Source organism: Polypterus senegalus, chromosome 2, assembly GCF_016835505.1.
Source record: "Polypterus senegalus isolate Bchr_013 chromosome 2, ASM1683550v1, whole genome shotgun sequence".
In the NCBI taxonomy this organism is placed as follows: domain Eukaryota; kingdom Metazoa; phylum Chordata; class Cladistia; order Polypteriformes; family Polypteridae; genus Polypterus; species Polypterus senegalus.
The window spans coordinates 256,136,960-256,155,968 of NC_053155.1; the positions used below are offsets into that span (position 1 = coordinate 256,136,960).

Genomic DNA, 19,009 nt, shown 5'->3' on the forward strand with positions numbered 1-19,009 from the left:
GATTCAAAGCCATGACGTCTGTGAGTCAACAGCGCTACCCACTGTCCCATCCTACCATCTTATACTTAGTTTTGTATACTCCAAATATAAATAACATTCACACTTTTGATATCATGAAAGATGAGCTTTAAATATAAACATCAGTGGTGTTTATGGCATCAAAAGTCTGGTGGGGCCGTACTAGAATCTTCCTAGTTGTGTGCACACTTCTCTGATGTTTATCTAAACTTTCTTAACTAATAATATATTGTATGTGCTTGTTTTGCTAAAGACTAGTGAGGTATGTGAGATCACATACATTTTACATCACAAAAAAATCAATCAAACAATGGGATGCTGGTGCCTGGTCTGACATCATCATCTGACAAAATACTGCAATCTAAATTTAAACGTTAAGTAAAATGAGATTCTTGCAACCACTCACTGCTCAGGAAAATCTATTAGCTATGAGCTGAAACAGCAACAGCTTCAGTTTAGAGCTTGACAGGTCCGAGGTGAAATAGGACACAATAAAACAGAAGGAACACGTATCCTACACCGCAACGCCCGCTTTGATCTGCAAAATGCACATCTGGTAGGACTACCAGCCATCATGCAGGTAAGTGCTTGCTGGTCAAGACAAGGCCATCAAAAAAGTAAAAGAACAATTTCTACATACAAATCTGCGCTTTCTCCATTATGACTCTGTGCTTCTTTGAAATGTAAGAATCATACAGGAGCACATGTAATCTTTTTTTTCTTGTTTATCCTCTAAAGCAGTGCTTCCCAACCTCGGTCCTGGGGACCCCCTGTAGCTGCAGGTTTTTGTTCCAACCAGATTCCTAAGCAGTGACAACACCTGATAACACTGAGCTCATTTCATTAGCTGGGATTATTTTTCTTTTATTCTACATTCAGAAAAGCACAGCAGCATGATTTTTATATTTATAAGACATATAGAAATATTTCTGCTTTTGCTACTGATTGAAATGCTGACCTCTCTTTTGTTTATTTCATTATACTTTGCTCTTTCTCTGTGCAGTTTTTCCCCTTCGTTGTATCTTATTAATGACAATTAAAAATGAGCAGAGCAGACATTCAGGCAAGCAACACGGAATAATCAAAGGCTGCAACTACTTTAGCGTCAGCCCCTCTAATTAGTAAATAATGGATTAATAAAACAATTAGAACACCTGGAAAAGTAGAATGAAAATCAAGATGAAAATATTGTTAAAAAGAAAAAAACACATTATTCCCATATAACTGCTTGGTACATATATATATATATATATATATATATATATACATATATATATATATATATATGAATATATGAGAGAGAGAGATAGTTTTACCAAACTTAGTTTTCTAATTTCTATTATATTGTTCCCAAAACACAGAACTTGGGAAATAACACATCACTTAATTAGCCCAGGAGTCCAATTAAAAACAGAAGCTGGTTGGATCAAAAACCTGCAGCCGCCCAGGACTGAGGTTGGCAGACACTGTTCTAAAGCACTTGAAGAAAATCAGGATGCCGTATAATGTCTTGTCAATTGATCGTTTTTCATACGATTGAGGCTTCCTCACTCTGTTCCATTCCATCTGAACTGGTGTGGTGCTGAGGTGTCACCCATTGCATGGTTGCACTCGGGTTCTAATCTGGGATCCAGAGTTGGTTTGTCGTGTGGTGGGTGCAGCACTGTGCTTTTATCAGCATGCTTCTAACCTCTCCTCTCTTTAAGGGGCAAAATGGTATAGGCCTTTTCACCCTTTTCGGTGTCATGTGCTGTATAGCCTTAACTACAAAAAGCTTGAACTTGAAGAAGCAGAAACATTCGTATTTTATCCAGGCGTTGGCCTCATTACTAAACTGGACAGTTCAGAGCTGCACATGTGTACACACACCCAAGGGTACAGAGAACACTGCAGGGCCAATTGTTCCAGCTCCTTAGTCGGAAACAGAGTTGCAGCACTCAGCACACACACACACACAAAATTACACGCTACAACAGTAATACTTTCCTATATAAGTAATTATATTAATCACAGAAAAAAAATGCTTAAGGTTGTAATACACATTTTAATAGTTAAGTAAGTTAAATTACTGAGGCTGCGCCCTGCTGGCCCTTAATGAAGAAACACTGCTGCTAAACATATTATTTTACTGATCACTTATGTAATGGTGGGTTATGAAGAATTCAATCTTTTTTAAAGAACAAAAATTAAAGATTCTTGGCAGTCTTAGTACTTTAAGTAAAAAAACACATTTAATTAGAATACAGATATAATTACCTGAGTGAAAGAGCGTCTTGTTTATCTATGTTGTTATGCTTGGCAGCTCTCCAGATGGCACCATTAAATAAGGCATTTACATTGGCTGCCTTTCTCAAACAGGAAGTTTTATCACTTTGAATGTTGTTTAAAGGCTTGGTTGTGAGCCAAACTCATCTTGGCATGAGCGAAGATTGTTATAATGAAAAGTTAGCACAAGATCACAAAAAGTGAGCGGTAGGACTGATCCAAAAGTGAACTCCATTACGCCTTAATCTCTGAAGCTCAGTGGACTGTTTCCATCAGATTCCATGTCGAGAACCAACATCAAAATGAAATGAGAATGACAACAGAGACCTAAAATATTAAGAACCGGCAGTTGTCTTATTCTTATCCTAAAAACCTGAGGTTTACAAAGGTCACCAGGTATAATAAGCATTTCACTGCATATTGTACTGTACATATAATTTGTACATGACAAATATAATTTGACTTGGTAGGACTTAATGCCAGTTTCCTTAATCCCCAAATCCTGGCATAAACTGTCATTGAGCTGCAGATTAGGCTGCTTCAGTTCAAGGTAAAGAGGAAAAATGATTGTGCATGAGCTCTGCCGGCAATGCCGTTACTGTGTGCTCTGCACCAACCATCACCTAAGACCGTAGCCAAAGTGTCCCTCCACTACTACAGTCAGATTATAGATTTAACTCTTTTAGGTTATGTGGGCAATCCACACATTACTACTGTATTTTTAAAACGAGACACGGCTACCCAGAAACAACACAAAATGTGATATATATACCATGATATTAACTATACCAGAACAGTATAAGCCATCTACAGAGAAAGTGGGCTTGCTGGGCAAGATTTACTGAAAAATAAGAAACTATCTGTATTGCTTTCTTTCCAGAATGAGCCTTAGAAATGTCCCCAACTTGTTCCCCATCTATCCTGCAGATAAAATACAACCCAAGTTAAAAAGCTTTTAAATTATTCTATCATTTTTCATTATAGGGTCAAAAAATACTGGCAAAAATGACCAAAATATCTGTAAATACTACCACATTGTAAACCTCACAGAAGGAAAAAATGAAGTTGCACATAAAAACAATCATTTGCTGCACTATCAATTCACACATACTGTAACAGAGGGAGGGTGTGGAGATGCCCGGCAAAGGTCTGGCACCCCAACCAAGCAAAGAAAAATATGCAACTGAAAGTCCTCTAGGAGTTGTACCCATGACCATCGTAAGCCACCAGTGATAAAAGATATAATTTGATTGATCCGGAGAAAAATAAAAGAGCAGTGAAAATGAAAGACCTCTCTATGGCAGATGCTCCATGTTTCACCTCGCCCTTCCCTGATTGTGCCGATTATCCGATATAAACATTTACCAAAAATGGATTACAGTCAGAACACAATCACTGCAAAGCTTGCTTCACAAATTGTTCCTGTACTGGACAAGTGACTGCCACTGCATATCTTCTGCTGGTCTAGCCTTTCCTAATCTTTTCATCTCTTTGGCTTTTCTTTCTTCTTGTTTAATGTACACTATTTTCCCTCTATGTGTCCTCTCTTTCCTTTATTTGTCTTTTCTTTGGAACATAGGCTGCAATTTTGTGCTTCTAACTTTTCATCATTAACATTAATACTTTTTCTTAAAAATGGCTATGTAACACCCTTCAGTCATTTACTCCTAAATTCTGTTTAGTTTTGCAGTGTTTTGACCGTAATGGGCACAAACCTAGGACTGGACAGCAGACTGTCCCAGCCAGTGGGCACTCACCCCATGATAACTCTGGCCATGCCAGGTGCACATTTTTAAAACTCGGAGATGAAGCTCCTGTGAGTAGCGGAAGAATACAGCAGCCCCACACAGAAGTGGTAGTTGTGCCAATTAAATGTTTTACCACAAACCTTTAAAAAAAAAAAGGATTTCAAACTTGATATTAAGATATATTTAAAACAGAATTCTGAGCATAACACTGTTTTGCCAAAGTGTGAAAAATACAATTGCTCATATCTTCCCAGATCTGTAGTCTATTTGTAGTTTGTAGCGCGTACAAAGTTTAGGTTCCTTTTATCTCCTGATACTTTAATGTCCTCGAGATATTCCAGTTTCCTCCCACATCTGTGAGAAGTGTATGTCGGACTAAATGGAGACACTAAATTTGCTCAGTACTGCGTAAGTGAGGGATATTTTGAGTGTGCAAGCACTTTTACTGTGTCTAGGATTAGGCTCTGCATTACAGTACATCTAATTCTGCCGGGACAGGCTACAGCTCTGCTTTGAAGGGTAGTGGAAAATTTGGACACTGCTGTATGTATATATTGTGAAAGAAAAAAAATATTAACTGCTTGCAAGTTACTAAGGGATAAAAAAAAAAAAAAACTTACAAAGCTGTTTTTTTCTATAACGGCAGGTTATTCAAATAGGTGTCTGTCATAAGGCAGGGTGCAGTTAGCTGACCAAGGACGATTTCTTTTTATGGAACTCATCCGTAAGACATAGGAAAGATAACTTTTCCTTTTTAGTGCCCCTTTTGCAATGTACATAAAATAGAAACGGTTAGCTAATTCACACAATGTAAGATGAAATGCTTAGATAAACATATTGTGTTTATTGATAAGTAAGGAGAAGGGGGAAGGAGGAAAAATATTAAAAGCCGGTTGAGACAGAGGAACTTTGCTCTTCTGCCTTGCAACGCAGAATCCATGTACTCATCTGTGACTGAATAAAGACTGGCTGATTGAACTATTCCCGTCTTTCTTGGAGATCTCCTTCCACAATATAAAAATGAAATGGATCAGATACTATTGTGATTGGGCTTGCAAAGTACAGTAAGTCTTTATAAGATATTTGCATATCAATGTGGCATTTTTCTAGAGACATCAGTTACTCTCTACTTCTTTTGTCAAAGAAAAGCCTTTCTTGAGTTAAATGCAATTTCATGATCATGAATTGAACCTTTGAGGGAATTACCAGACAATTCTTTTTTATATACAGTGCCATGAAACATTTGTTTCTGTTCTCCAACAAATTTAAATCTATATCTATATATATATATATATATATATATATATATATATAAAAGTCAATATATGTGTCTATGTATGTATAGGCAACGAAGAGTGTATATATATATATATATATATATATATATATATATATATATACATACATACATACATACACACAGACACACACACACACAGTTAGGTCCATAAATATTTGGACAGAGGCAACTTTTTTCTAGTTTTGGTTCTGTACATTATCACAATGAATTTTAAATGAAACAACTCAGATGCAGTTGAAGTGCAGACTTTCAGTTTTAATTCAGTGGGTTGAACAAAAAGATTGCATTAACTAAAGCATTTTTTTAACACAATCATTTTATTTCAGGGGCTCGAAAGTAATTGGACAAATTAAATAACTGGAAATAAAATGTTGATTTCTAATACTTGGTTGAAAACCCTTTGCTGGCAATGACAGCCTGAAGTCTTAAACTCATGGACATCACAAGATGCTGGGTTTCCTCCTTTTTAATGCTCTGTCAGGCCTTTATTGCAGCGGCTTTCAGTTGCTGTTTGTTTGTGGGCCTTTCCGTTTGAAGTTTAGTCTTCAACAAGTGAAATGCATGCTCAATTGGGTTAAGATCAGGTGACTGACTTGGCCATTCAGGAATTTTCCACTTCTTTGCTTTAATAAACCCCTGGGTTGCTTTGGCTGTATGTTTTGGGTCATTGTCCATCTGTATCATGAAATGCCGCCCAATCAATTTGACTGCATTTAGCTGGATTTGAGCAGACAGTATGTCTCTGAACACCTCAGAATTCATTCAGCTGCTTCTGTCCTGTGTCACATCATCAATAAACACCAGTGTCCCAGTGCCACTGGCAGCCATGCACGCCCAAGCCATCACACTGCCTCCACCGTGTTTTACAGATGATGTGGTAAGCTTTGGGTAATGAGCTGTTCCACACCTTCTCCATACTTTTTTCTTGCCATCATTCTGGTAGAGGTTGATCTTGGATTCATCTGCCCAAAGAATGTTTTTCCAGAACTGTGCTGATTTTTTTAGATGTTCTTAAACAAAGTACAATCTAGCCTTTCTATTCTTGAGGCTTATGAGTGGCTTGCACCTTGCAGTGCACTCTCTGTATTTACTTTCATGCAATCTTCTCTTTATGGTAGACTTGGATATCGATACACCGACTCCCTGGAGAGTGTTGTTCACTTGGTTGGCTGTTGTGAAGGTGTTTCTCTTCACCATGGAAATGATTCTGTGACCATCCACCACTGTTATCTTCCGTGGACGTCCAGGTCTTTTTGTGTTGCTGAGTTCACCAGTGCTTGCTTTCTTTCTCAGTATGTACCAAACTGTAGATTTTGCCACTCGTAATATTGTAGCAATTTCTCAGATGGGTTTTTTCTGTTTTCTCATCTTAAGGATGCTTCTTTCACCTGCATGGAGAGCTCCTTTGACCGCATGTTGTCTGTTCACAGCAAAATCTTCCACATGTACAGTGGTGTGAAAAAGTATTTGCCCCCTTCCTGATTTCTTATTCTTTTGCATGTTTGTCACACAAAATGTTTCTGATCATCAAACACATTTAACCATTAGTCAAATATAACACAAGTAAACACAAAATGCAGTTTTTAAATGATGGTTTTATTATTTAGGGAGAAAAAATCCAAACCTACATGGCCCTGTGTGAAAAAGTAATTGCCCCCGAACCTAATAACTGGTTGGGCCACCCTTAGCAGCAATAACTGCAATCAAGCGTTTGCGATAACTTGCAATGAGTCTTTTACAGCTCTGGAGGAATTTTGGCCCACTCATCTTTGCAGAATTGTTGTAATTCAGCTTTATTTGAGAGTTTTCTAGCATGAACCGCCTTTTTAAAGTCATGCCATAGCATCTCAATTGGATTCAGGTCAGGACTTTGACTAGGCCACTCCAAAGTCTTCATTTTGTTTTTCTTCAGCCATTCAGAGGTGGATTTGCTGGTGTGTTTTGGGTCATTGTCCTGTTGCAGCACCCAAGATCGCTTCAGCTTGAGTTGACGAACAGATGGCGGACATTCTCCTTCAGGATTTTTGGTAGACAGTAGAATTCATGGTTCCATCTATCACAGCAAGCCTTCCAGGTCCTGAAGCAGCAAAACAACCCCAGACCATCACACTACCACCACCATATTTTACTGTTGGTATGATGTTCTTTTTCTGAAATGCTGTGTTCCTTTTATGCCAGATGTAACGGGACATTTGCCTTCCAAAAAGTTAAACTTTTGTCTCATCAGTCCACAAGGTATTTTCCCAAAAGTCTTGCCAATCATTGAGATGTTTCTTGGCAAAATTGAGACGAGCCCTAATGTTCTTTTTGCTTAACAGTGGTTTGCTTCTTGGAAATCTGCCATGCAGGCCGTTTTTGCCCAGTCTCTTTCTTATGATGGAGTCGTGAACACTGACCTTAATTGAGGCAAGTGAGGCCTGCAGTTCTTTAGACGTTGTCCTGGGGTCTTTTGTGATCTCTCGAATGAGTCGTCTCTGCGCTCTTGGGGTAATTTTGGCAGGCCGGCCACTCCTGGGAAGGTTCACCACTGTTCCATGTTTTTGCCATTTGTGGATAATGGCTCTCACTGTGGTTCGCTGGAGTCCCAAAGATTTAGAAATGGCTTTATAACCTTTACCAGACTGATAGATCTCAATTACTTCTGTTCTCATTTGTTCCTGAATTTCTTTGGATCTTGGCATGATGTCTAGCTTTTGAGGTGCTTTTGGTCTACTTCTCTGTGTCAGTCAGCTCCTATTTAAGTGATTTCTTGATTGAAACAGGTGTGGCAGTAATCAGGCCTGGGGGTGGCTACGGAAATTGAACTCAGGTGTGATACACCACAGTTAGGTTGTTTTTTAACAAGGGGCAATTAGTTTTTCACCCAGGGCCATGTAGGTTTGGATTTTTTTTCTCCCTAAATAATAACAACCATCATTTAAAAACTGCATTTTGCATTTACTTGTGTTATGTTTAACTAATGGTTAAATGTGTTTGATGATCAGAAACATTTTGTGTGACAAACATGCAAAAGAATAAGAAATCAGGAAGGGGGCAAATAGTTTTTCACACAACTGTAAGCACCACACCTCAAATCAACTCCAGGCCTTTTATCTGCTTAATTGAAAATGACATCACGACGGACTTGCCCACACCTGCCCATGAAATAGCCTTTGAGTCAATTGTCCAATTACTTTTGAGCCCCTGAAATGAAGGGATTGTGTTAAAAAAAATGCTTTAGTTGCCTCGCATTCTTTTTGTTCAACCCACTGAATTAAAGCTGAAAGTCTGCACTTCAACTGCATCTGAGTTGTTTCATTTCATATTCATTGTGGTAATATACAGAACCAAAATTAGAAAAAAGTTGTCTCTGTCCAAATATTTATGGACCTAACTGTATACATATACACATACACTACAAATATGGAAAAGGATTGCCAAAAAACACTTTTAAAGTTACTTATCAGAAATAAGCTTTCCTCGCAGGGTGGCTGGGCTCTTTCTTTGAGATAGGGTGAGACGTGTGTACATCCAGGAGAGGCTCGGAGTAGAGCCACAGACTCTCTGCATCAAGAAGAGCCAACTGAGGTGGTTCGGGCATCCCAGACGCCTCCCTATGGAGGTTTTACGGCATGACCATCTGGTAGGAGACCCCAGGAAAGATCCAAGGCTTGCATGCCTTGGCATCCCACAGTATGAGTTGGAAAGTGTGGCTGGGGAAAGGGACAGCCAGGACTGTTACCTCCATGACCCACATAAGCAATGGAAAATGAAAAATTAATGAAAGAAATTCCTGTTATTTTTTACTGCATTTAAATCTGTTTGCATTTGTTTTTTTCACTTCTTTACCAAACTAAGTTTTCCATTACTGTGTTGCAAGTGATCTGATGAGTGTAAGCTACTAACATTTTGGCAGTAATGCTTACAGTGAATCACTGACCCAAAAAAACAATCTTTTTGTTGAAAGCCATGCCCATCTGCAGTCAAATGAAAATATACAGAACATCTTTCACTGACCTCACTATGACAGAAACACTGACAGTCAGCAAAGGTTACAGTCCAAAAAGGAAATAGTGTATAGTACGCCTTCATAGCAGGTATCAATGGCAAGACAAGCAATCGAGAGGCAAGAGGATCTGTTTCACAGTTTAAACCGCATTGGCTTGCTTCATATTACCTAATATGGTATTTCCTTTTTCCTAAATGCGATGCCCAGTATCCAGATTTCCAAAAGCGATAGCCATCCATTTCTTTTCGGCTGTCACAGAAAGGTGTGTAACCATAAGGGGCTCCACTCAGATTGAAATCCCTCAGCTCCTTCAAATCGGCTTTCACTATCTACACAAACAAAAACAAAAACAGAGATGGTGTCTCATAAAATGAATTATGCCAACACTTGCACACTTTGACAGAAAATAGCTTCTGCTGTTTTTAAAGAGCAGAAAAATATCTACAGTAGAATAATGGGCATTAAAGCATAGAAGGTAAGATTTGTGATTAGAAAATGCAGGAGCGTTATTCACTTCCAGTGGCTCACTGTGTGGCCTTGACCATGCGTGTTCATTTTGTACTGTATCTATTTATTCAACTATACATGATATTTTAATTTAATTCCACTAATCATTTAACTCTTTCAGGGCTGATGTCGACTTCTGTCAAAAGGAGGAGTTGACAATGGTAATCAACTGTAAACTATGACAAAACCAACCATTATGTTTTGGATGGACTCTCATTGCTAGCAGGAAAGTTAGATTCATTGGTTTGACCAAAATCTCCTGGGCTCATGTAAGTAACAAGGTGCAAACAACAGGAAAAATGGCACTGACATCTGGAGAGACATCAAAGCAAATGCGTAACGCAGAACACTCCATGGACAACATTTTGCCTATTATCTCTGAACTGGACTATGACTTGTCAGACTCCGATTTTGATAAGAGTGATTGAAAATGAATGTGAGGTTCCAGCTTCAGCTGATTGGTCCCCAGCTAATCGTGGTACTGACAATGTTCGCCAGGGAGGACCGCCACTTAACAATGATAAGAGGTAGAAACCAGATTGCAATGCACTGCTACAGGGTGGTCCAGATCTAATTATGCAGATCCAGATCGTCTGGAAGACTTGATTTATGCGGGGACGATTCCAGTTCGGCGCGAAGACGATTCTTCATGTCACACTTCTTGATGGTCCCGGGATTTTTCGGGTGATTTTCTATGTAATAAACTTAATAAGTTACAGCATATTTAAAATTGCATAATTAGATCTGGACCACCCTATACTTTGTCCCAGCCATGCAAATTAAGCCTGGCAGCAAGCCTGCCGCATATTCTTGGCAAACTGGCAGCCACAGCATGCAGCAACAGACATTTTACTGTATGTTGATTTCTGTGTGAAACCATTGCTTTTCAGAATTTATGTTTTTTGGGGAAAAAAATATTCAGCCCTCAAAGAGATAAAGTCCTTGCTCTACAAAATGAAAGTTGATTAGGTGCATTTTTCTTACCCCTTTAGTTATATCTGTAATCACATGGTGTATGATACCATGTGTGCCCACTTCTTATTCTCTATTGTTGTTTCTATCATTTTGTTGGTATCTGAGTTTACCAACAAATCTATTTTTGTGATGTTGTTATTTTTACCTGGTCAGCATCCACAAAGATGATTTTATCCACAGCTAGTGGGAAGAGCACATCTAGAAAAAGAATCTTGTACCCCCAGATGATTCGTTGCTTCTCTGTTTGCTGGTGAAGCCAGTGGGGCCACATATATTGCACTAATTCATACTGGAAGCCATATGCCTGGGCCATGTGAGGAATCGTCTCCTGCAATAGCAAACAAACAAAATAAAACCACAAACGCTTTACCTCTGGGCTCTTTTTAAAATGGTACTTGTACTCTTGTGCTCAGTTAACATGTTTTATTCTGTTTTTCATTAATCTGTAAATTAATAAAAATTGTTAAGACAGCCCTTTGTAAGACAATGATACATAGAAACTATGTGACCTTTTATTCCTGGAAAGGCCTAGTTGTGAATAAAAGGGCACCTTCATTACAACTGGTACATTATGTAAAGGAAGAGAAGAGGAAAGAAAGTAATGACATTTACAGAGGTATTGGACTTGCATTAAACCACAGAGTCAGCGAACACGAAAAAAAAAAGGTTTCAAGGTTTCCCTTCTTCTTAGTAGTTGTGCACGTGTGTGAAATGAACTCTTTCATTGTTGAAGCTGCTTTGTTCAAATTCTAAACACCTTGTGCTTAAGGATGTCATTTCTTTGTAACCCATATATTTATGCATTATCAAAATTCAAGGCCTAGATCTGAAAATTCCACAAGAAAAATACTATTTTACAACCAATTTAAAACTGAGTGCCTTTAACAAAGATTAAAACTCATCATTGTGTCATTCGTGTAGACTGAATTATCTTCTATTTAGCAACAGCCCTATTTCTCCTTCAACGTATGATTCAGGGGCAGAAGGCATATATTGATTCACAATGATTCATACTTTTTGAAGGTTACTGACTATCAAAGTACTGTACACTGATGATAATAAACATTGAGTATGATCAGAAAGGGGCTGAGGAAAGCCAACACAATCCAATGAAAAGTGTCAGTAGATTAAAAAGTAACTACAATGCCTGGCCTAAATGAGAACACTCCAAAGGTTTTTCAAAAAAATCATCCATCTCCCTGCTTTCGATGGGATCCTATTCCATGAAAAGGTCCAGAAAATGTGGTTTATTAGTTGCAAATGAGATTTATCATTACAGCACAAAAAACAAGACTGGACTTTGGTGAAAAAATGGGTAAATTCCAGTGAAGGTCTTCTTAATAACACTTGATAAAATGCTAATTAACAGGAATTCAACAACAGAGGAGTCCAATCAATCCTCACATAGGAGACCACCAGATACATGATCATTAAGGGTGGTATTTAACAAGTAAAATCCCCCTCCCATTCAAAGCTAACATTAATGACACCATATGGAACAGAAATGTCACAAGACTGTTGAATTCTGCTCTGTACTTGTAATATTTCTATTGCACCATTATTGTTACAATTATTATTGTATTGAGGATTACTTGTATTCTGTTCCGTGTATTGTATTGACCTCCTTTTTTGACACTTACTGCACGCCCAGCCTACCTGGAAAGGCGTATCTCTTTGAGCCGCCTTTCCCAAAGTTTCTTCCATTTTTTTCCTTACAAGGTTTTCTTTGGGAGTTTTTCCTTGTCTTAGAGATTCAAGACTGGGGGCTGTCAAAAGGCAGAGCCTGTTAAAGCCCACTGCGGTAATTCTTGTGTGATTTTGAGCTATACAGTGGTGCCTTGGTTTGCGAGTATAATTCGTTCTTGGAAACATGCTTTTAATCCAAAGCACTCGTATATCAAAGCGAATTTCCCCATAAGAAATAATGGAAACTCAGATGATTCGTTCAACAACCCAAAAATATTCATATAAAAATGATTAATACAAAATATAAAGTAAAAATACATAAAACAAATTAACCTGCACTTTACCTTTGAAAAGAATCAGGGCTGGTGTGAGACGAGAGTGAGAGGAGAGGAGGAGGAGAGTTATTGTGTAGGACAACTTTCACTATAACTAACAGAATCACTGCTAACTGTTGGCTTTTTCGTTTTTTGCAACTTTATCAAGGAACCTATCCAATGACAGTTGCTTTTGCCTACTTTTGCTAAAATGTGACATTGCATTGTCGTGAAACAGATTCAACGCTCGCACACAAAATAAAAAAATACTTTACGCACACACACGTAGTCACAATGCTATAGTAAACAGTATACGCTCGTACGGATGTTGACTATATGAGTGAGGCACGCCGACTGAGACAGAGAATGGGAGACAATTACCCACAATCCTGCAGCGAGAAAGAGAGAACCACCATCAGCTCAGCTGTGATCATGTGGTGCTTGGCAGACAAAGCGTACATGTACTACTCGTATTGCAAGACCTCGCTTGTTTATCAAGTTAAAATTTTAAAAAATTATGCTCATCTTGCAAAACACTCACAGACCAAGTTACTCGCAATCTAAGGTTTTACTGTATAAAAATAAACTATCGTATTGTATTGTACTTGAGAAAGAAAGTAATTTCTTTGGGCTTTGGGGCCAATAAATGGGGGGACAATGGTGTTAAAGGCAAAGCTGTAGTCTAATAACAACAATCTTACATAATTCCACTTGTTGCTGTCTACATATGACAAAGATGTGTACAGAATATGTAAGATGGTGTCATCTGTAGACCTGTATGTACAGTATGCAAACTGGAGTGGATCGAAGTCTCTTGGAAGGAAGGAGCAGATGAAGTCTTTAATAATCTTCTCGAAGCACTTCATGATAAGAGACACGAGATCTACAGGGTAGTAATCATTAGGCATGTGGGTTTGTTGTTCTTTGGTATGGGTACAATAACACATTTTTTAAAACAGGTAGTAACCAAAGACTGGGCTAAAGAGTCATTAAGGATGGACGTAAACACTCCAGCCAGCTGATTGGCACATTATTTAAGAATCCACCTGGAGAGTCCATGTGGACCTGATACTTTCCTGCAGTTCACACACCACAGAGCATAAAGGACATCACTCTCTGAAACAGAAGTCACACCTCCGCTGTTCTGAGCGGTGCTAGTACTAGCTCTATTATCTTAGCTAACCAGCAAGTTAATGCTATCTCCGCTAGTGTTAACCGCACATAGTAAGCGTTTAGATCGTCAACTAGAGAAAAGTCAACACACAGAGTGAGTTTAACTCTAAAGTCTGTAATGGTCTGTAGTCCCTGCCACATTCAGATGCTGTCCCTCAGATGAACATTAGAGTCCATGTTCTCCTTGTAGTGGCTGTTTGCCTTCTTCACAACCTTCTTTAAAGAGTAACAGGCTGCCCTGTACTCAATATAGCCTTCAGTCTGCAATCCCTCGTTGTAAGCTGCAGTGTGCATGTTCATCGCGTTCTGGATGGTTTTGTCAACCCATGGCTTCTATCTAGGAAACACCACATTGTTTTTGTTGGGACGATAAGCTCCGCTAGCATAGCAACAAAGCTGACAGCTACACCTGCAAACTCGTTAACATTGTTAGAGCTCAATCGGAAAACGTCCCAGACAACATCATCAAGTGCGTCATATACAGTGGTGTGAAAAACTATTTGCCCCCTTCCTGATTTCTTATTCTTTTGCATGTTTGTCACACAAAATGTTTCTGATCATCAAACACATTTAACCATTAGTCAAATATAACACAAGTAAACACAAAATGCAGTTTTAAATGATGGTTTTATTATTTAGGGAGAAAAAAAAATCCAAACCTACATGGCCCTGTGTGAAAAAGTAATTGCCCCCTTGTTTTTCTTCAGCCATTCAGAAGTGGATTTGCTGGTGTGTTTTGGGTCATTGTCCTGTTGCAGGACCCAAGATCGCTTCAGCTTGAGTTGACGAACAGATGGCCGGACATTCTCCTTCAGGATTTTTTGGTAGACAGTAGAATTCATGGTTCCATCTATCACAGCAAGCCTTCCAGGTCCTGAAGCAGCAAAACAACCCCAGACCATCACACTACCACCACCATATTTTACTGTTGGTATGCTGTTCTTTTTCTGAAATGCTGTGTTCCTTTTACGCCAGATGTAACGGGACATTTGCCTTCCAAAAAGTTCAACTTTTGTCTCATCAGTCCACAAGGTATTTTCTCAAAAGTCTTGGCAATCATTGAGATGTTTCTTAGCAAAATTGAGACGAGCCCTAATGTTCTTTTTGCTTAACAGTGGTTTGCGTCTTGGAAATCTGCCATGCAGGCCGTTTTTGCCCAGTCTCTTTCTTATGGTGGAGTCATGAACACTGACCTTAATTGAGGCAAGTGAGGCCTGCAGTTCTTTAGACGTTGTCCTGGGGTCTTTTGTGACCTCTCGGATGAGTTATCTCTGCGCTCTTGGGGTAATTTTGGTCGGCCGGCCACTCCTGGGAAGGTTCACCACTGTTCCATGTTTTTGCCATTTGTGGATAATGCCTCTCAGTGTGGTTCGCTGGAGTCCCAAAGCTTTAGAAATGGCTTTATAACCTTTACCAGACTGATAGATCTCAATTACTTCTGTTCTCATTTGTTCCTGAATTTCTTTGGATCTTGGCATGATGTCTAGCTTTTGAGGTGCTTTTGGTCTACTTCTCTGTGTCAGGCAGCTCCTATTTAAGTGATTTCTTGATTGAAACAGGTGTGGCAGTAATCAGGCCTGGGGGTGGCTACGGAAATTGAACTCAGGTGTGATACACCACAGTTAGGTTATTTTTTAACAGGGGGCAATTACTTTTTCACACAGGGCCATGTAGGTTTGGATTTTTTTCTCCCTAAATAATAAAAACCATCATTTAAAAACTGCATTTTGTGTTTACTTGTGTTATATTTGACTAATGGTTAAATGTGTTTGATGATCAGAAACATTTTGTGTGACAAACATGCAAAAGAATAAGAAATCAGGAAGGGGGCAAATAGTTTTTCACACCACTGTAGCGTGGCTTCTGATTGGGCATACCAGTGTTTGAGCTCTCTTGTCACTGGAAGCTCTGTCATGATATGTTGTATATACTCGGGAAGAAGGAAAATGGTGGCATGGCCCGTCCTACTGATAGCCAGTTGTGAAAGAGCTCTGTAGCCTGACTTAAACTGAGTGTAACAATGGTCCAGTGTGTTTCCCCGTCTGGATGGACATGTGAAATGCTGGTCAAAGTTTGGCATGACCCGTCTGAGGTATCTTGATTAGATGTTCACTAAGCACATTGTGGAGTTTAGACAAAGCCTTACCTATGTTAGCCTGAGATTTTATATAGACATAGGTGATGGTAATAGCTGAAAACTCATGTGGCAAGTAATGAGGGCTGCACATGAGTGTCATATGTTCTAGATCAGCAGAGCAGGAGTGAGAAAGACTTAAGATGTTCCTAGGATCACAACATTTATTGTTTTTCATAAAATGTTACGTGATTCAGCTGTTCTGTCCACCTGAAAGACAGAGAAATACTTAGATGGGGTTACTGCTCGGTCCAGTATTGCAGGTGAAAGCCCCATTTCAATTCAACAGTTCAGTTCCTCATGTCCTGTTGGAATTTAATCCTGGAGTGGACATCATCCATCTTGTTTACGAGTAACTGGACATTTGCTAGCAGGATACAGGGCAGAGGAGGATGACATGGTTTATTCCTCAGTCGGTTGTGCACACCGGCTCATTTGCCGTGGTGCTTCTTTCTCCATTGTTGCGGTTTGGCTCATGTAACACCTTTTTTATTGTCCCCCTCATTGCTCTCCTCATCACATACGATCTCACAGAGAATCTCACCTGGACACATCTCAATGGGTCAACACGTAGATTGCCTCAAAATAGGTGAGTAAGCTGGTTTCCAGTGTATAAAAGTGTTCCCCTGTCATACATAATCAAAGCAGTGGTAGTTTATGCAAGCAATGTGATGAAAAAGAACCAAGAAGTTAAGTAAACACACAGTCTTAATGGAGCGACCAGGATGTCAGCCAAACTCAGCAGCACCATCTTGGATCTACATTGATGACATCATGAATTCACAAATGTACTGCAAAATACTGAAGGAGAAGATGATACCATCTCCCCCGTATCCTGGGTTGCCAGGCACTCTTTCAACATGATAATGACCCAAAACATACATCCAAGGCCACTGTTACATTTTTGAGGGATGTGGTAGTATGTCACCAGATTGTTTATTCCATGCTTAGAATAGCTGGTGCTGTTTTTGAAAATGTTGGAGGCCATACAAAATATTAGATTTGGTGGAATTTATTATAGGTACTGAATTGATTAACTCTGATCCTGTGGAAATCTATAATAGGATAAAAACAATTTGAGAAAAGCAAATGGATGGAATTCTTGGGCAAATCTTTGCATGCACTGAATTTCCATTTATGTAGGTGTCCTGTCTTAGAAGAAATTTTTCCACAAGGTTTCATGAACTGGTAGAATATTTAGAAATCACATCAATCAAGTTATGCTTTCTATTACATAAAATTAAGTTTACCATGACGCTGGAGATTGGTGACATGTTGCATGTTGGCTGAACTAGTAATTACGAATTTCACTGTACTGTACGCACATTACAATGCCACTACTACTACTACAACTAGTTTGCCCACATTTTGAAATCTGTAAAAACAATGTATCAGCAAGGGTTGGTTTTGGTGCCATTCATATACTGATTTAGGCTACTCAATCTAATTTTTTGGGCTGCGGGGAGCTGGATATATCAACGGACCTGACACTCATGTCTTGGGGTGTGACAGAAAATCAGAGGAAAATTGAAACCGACACAGATAGGTCATAAAAACTCCACATGAGCAAAGACATGGTCAGTAGTCAGACCAAGATGATCTTTGGATCTATGAGATAGCATTTTCATTATGCCAACCCATCATAAATAACTTTTAAGATGTGGTTGGCGATCTAAAGAAGCCAGAGAAAACCTACATGGTGTGTGACAAGGCCACCCTGTCTTCTGTAGGCATTATATAACTGTGCTTATTATCTTCATAGATGCATTTCCAATTATGAAAGGAAAGATTATAAAGCCGTAAAAGAACAGTGTGAAAAAGTAACTACAGTAAAAAAAAAAAGCAATACTATCAAGACAAAGTTCTCCTGCTTTGAAGGTTCTTGGGTTCATAAATAATAATACTGAAAAAAAAATCATTCTCTGTCTCTCATAGCATTTCTTTGTTTGCATAGACTCGAGGCTGAAGGAGTTCACATTTAAAATCCAAATATTAAAACATGAATCATCTGGAACATTATGATTTATTCCAGTGATCAATGCACCTTTAAAACAGCACTGCAGATGCTTTACAGTTATTCTTGACATAACAGTAGACTAGCATATCCCACCCTGTCAAACTTAATAGCTTTTACCGGCAGAGAGTATCATAGAGATATTCTAAACATCAAATCGAGGAGCTTTCGGCTTGATATAGTATTCATCTAAAGTCAATAAAACCTCACAGGATTAAATACAAAGCTATAGCGTTTTTTTTTTTTTCCCCCTCACAACCCTTCCACAGCCTCAGACTTTTATAGACTCCAGGACTTCTATTGTAAAATAGTCGTGCTGACTCACCAAACCTGAATTCAATTATTAAACTGAATATATGCCCTTTGATTGATAGCCATCTTAAACACTGGTTTGTGGTTTATTACAGTGGAGAAACAAGTGCAGCCAAAGATGACACTACAACTAAAGTAGTTCTGCAAAGTTTAAAACATTTTCTTTTTAGTATTGGCTTCTGTGCCTGGCATTATCACTATGCTATCAAAAGACGACCACTAGAGTAGCTTTTATTAACACTTTACATTAGACATTCTCTTCTACGGCTCAGGAATACAGAACTTTCTTCAACATTTTGTAGTTTGCAGTGATAGCAGATTCTAGTTGTATTATTTAATGTTTTTAACTTTTGAAAAGGTACAGCATATCTCCAGTGCTTATATTGCTATTTTCTTAACAATCACAACTGGGGGTTTCCAAACTGGTCAAGAGAAAGTAAGAGGAACTACTGGAGCGTCTGGTTTTTGTGCAGCTATTTTATATTCAGAGGCTAATTCTAGCCATTGAACATTTATTTACTAAATTACAGTGGATGCCTTAATAGGCTTTTGTAGATAACTCATAAGGCATTAGT

The 19,009-nt window shown here is 38.7% G+C and overlaps 1 protein-coding gene across 2 annotated transcripts in view; it reads right to left on the reverse strand.

Annotated features, from left to right (window-relative positions):
• uggt2 (UDP-glucose glycoprotein glucosyltransferase 2) overlaps positions 1-19,009 on the reverse strand; it is a 652,370-nt gene that overhangs the window by 15,307 nt on the left and 618,054 nt on the right. For both annotated transcript variants that reach the window (XM_039745402.1, XM_039745404.1), the window contains 2 exons: positions 10,947-11,129; positions 9,488-9,648 (listed from right to left, as the gene is read on the reverse strand). In XM_039745402.1, the coding sequence (XP_039601336.1) occupies positions 9,488-9,648; positions 10,947-11,129 (344 nt within the window). The remainder of the gene's footprint in view (positions 1-9,487; positions 9,649-10,946; positions 11,130-19,009) is intronic.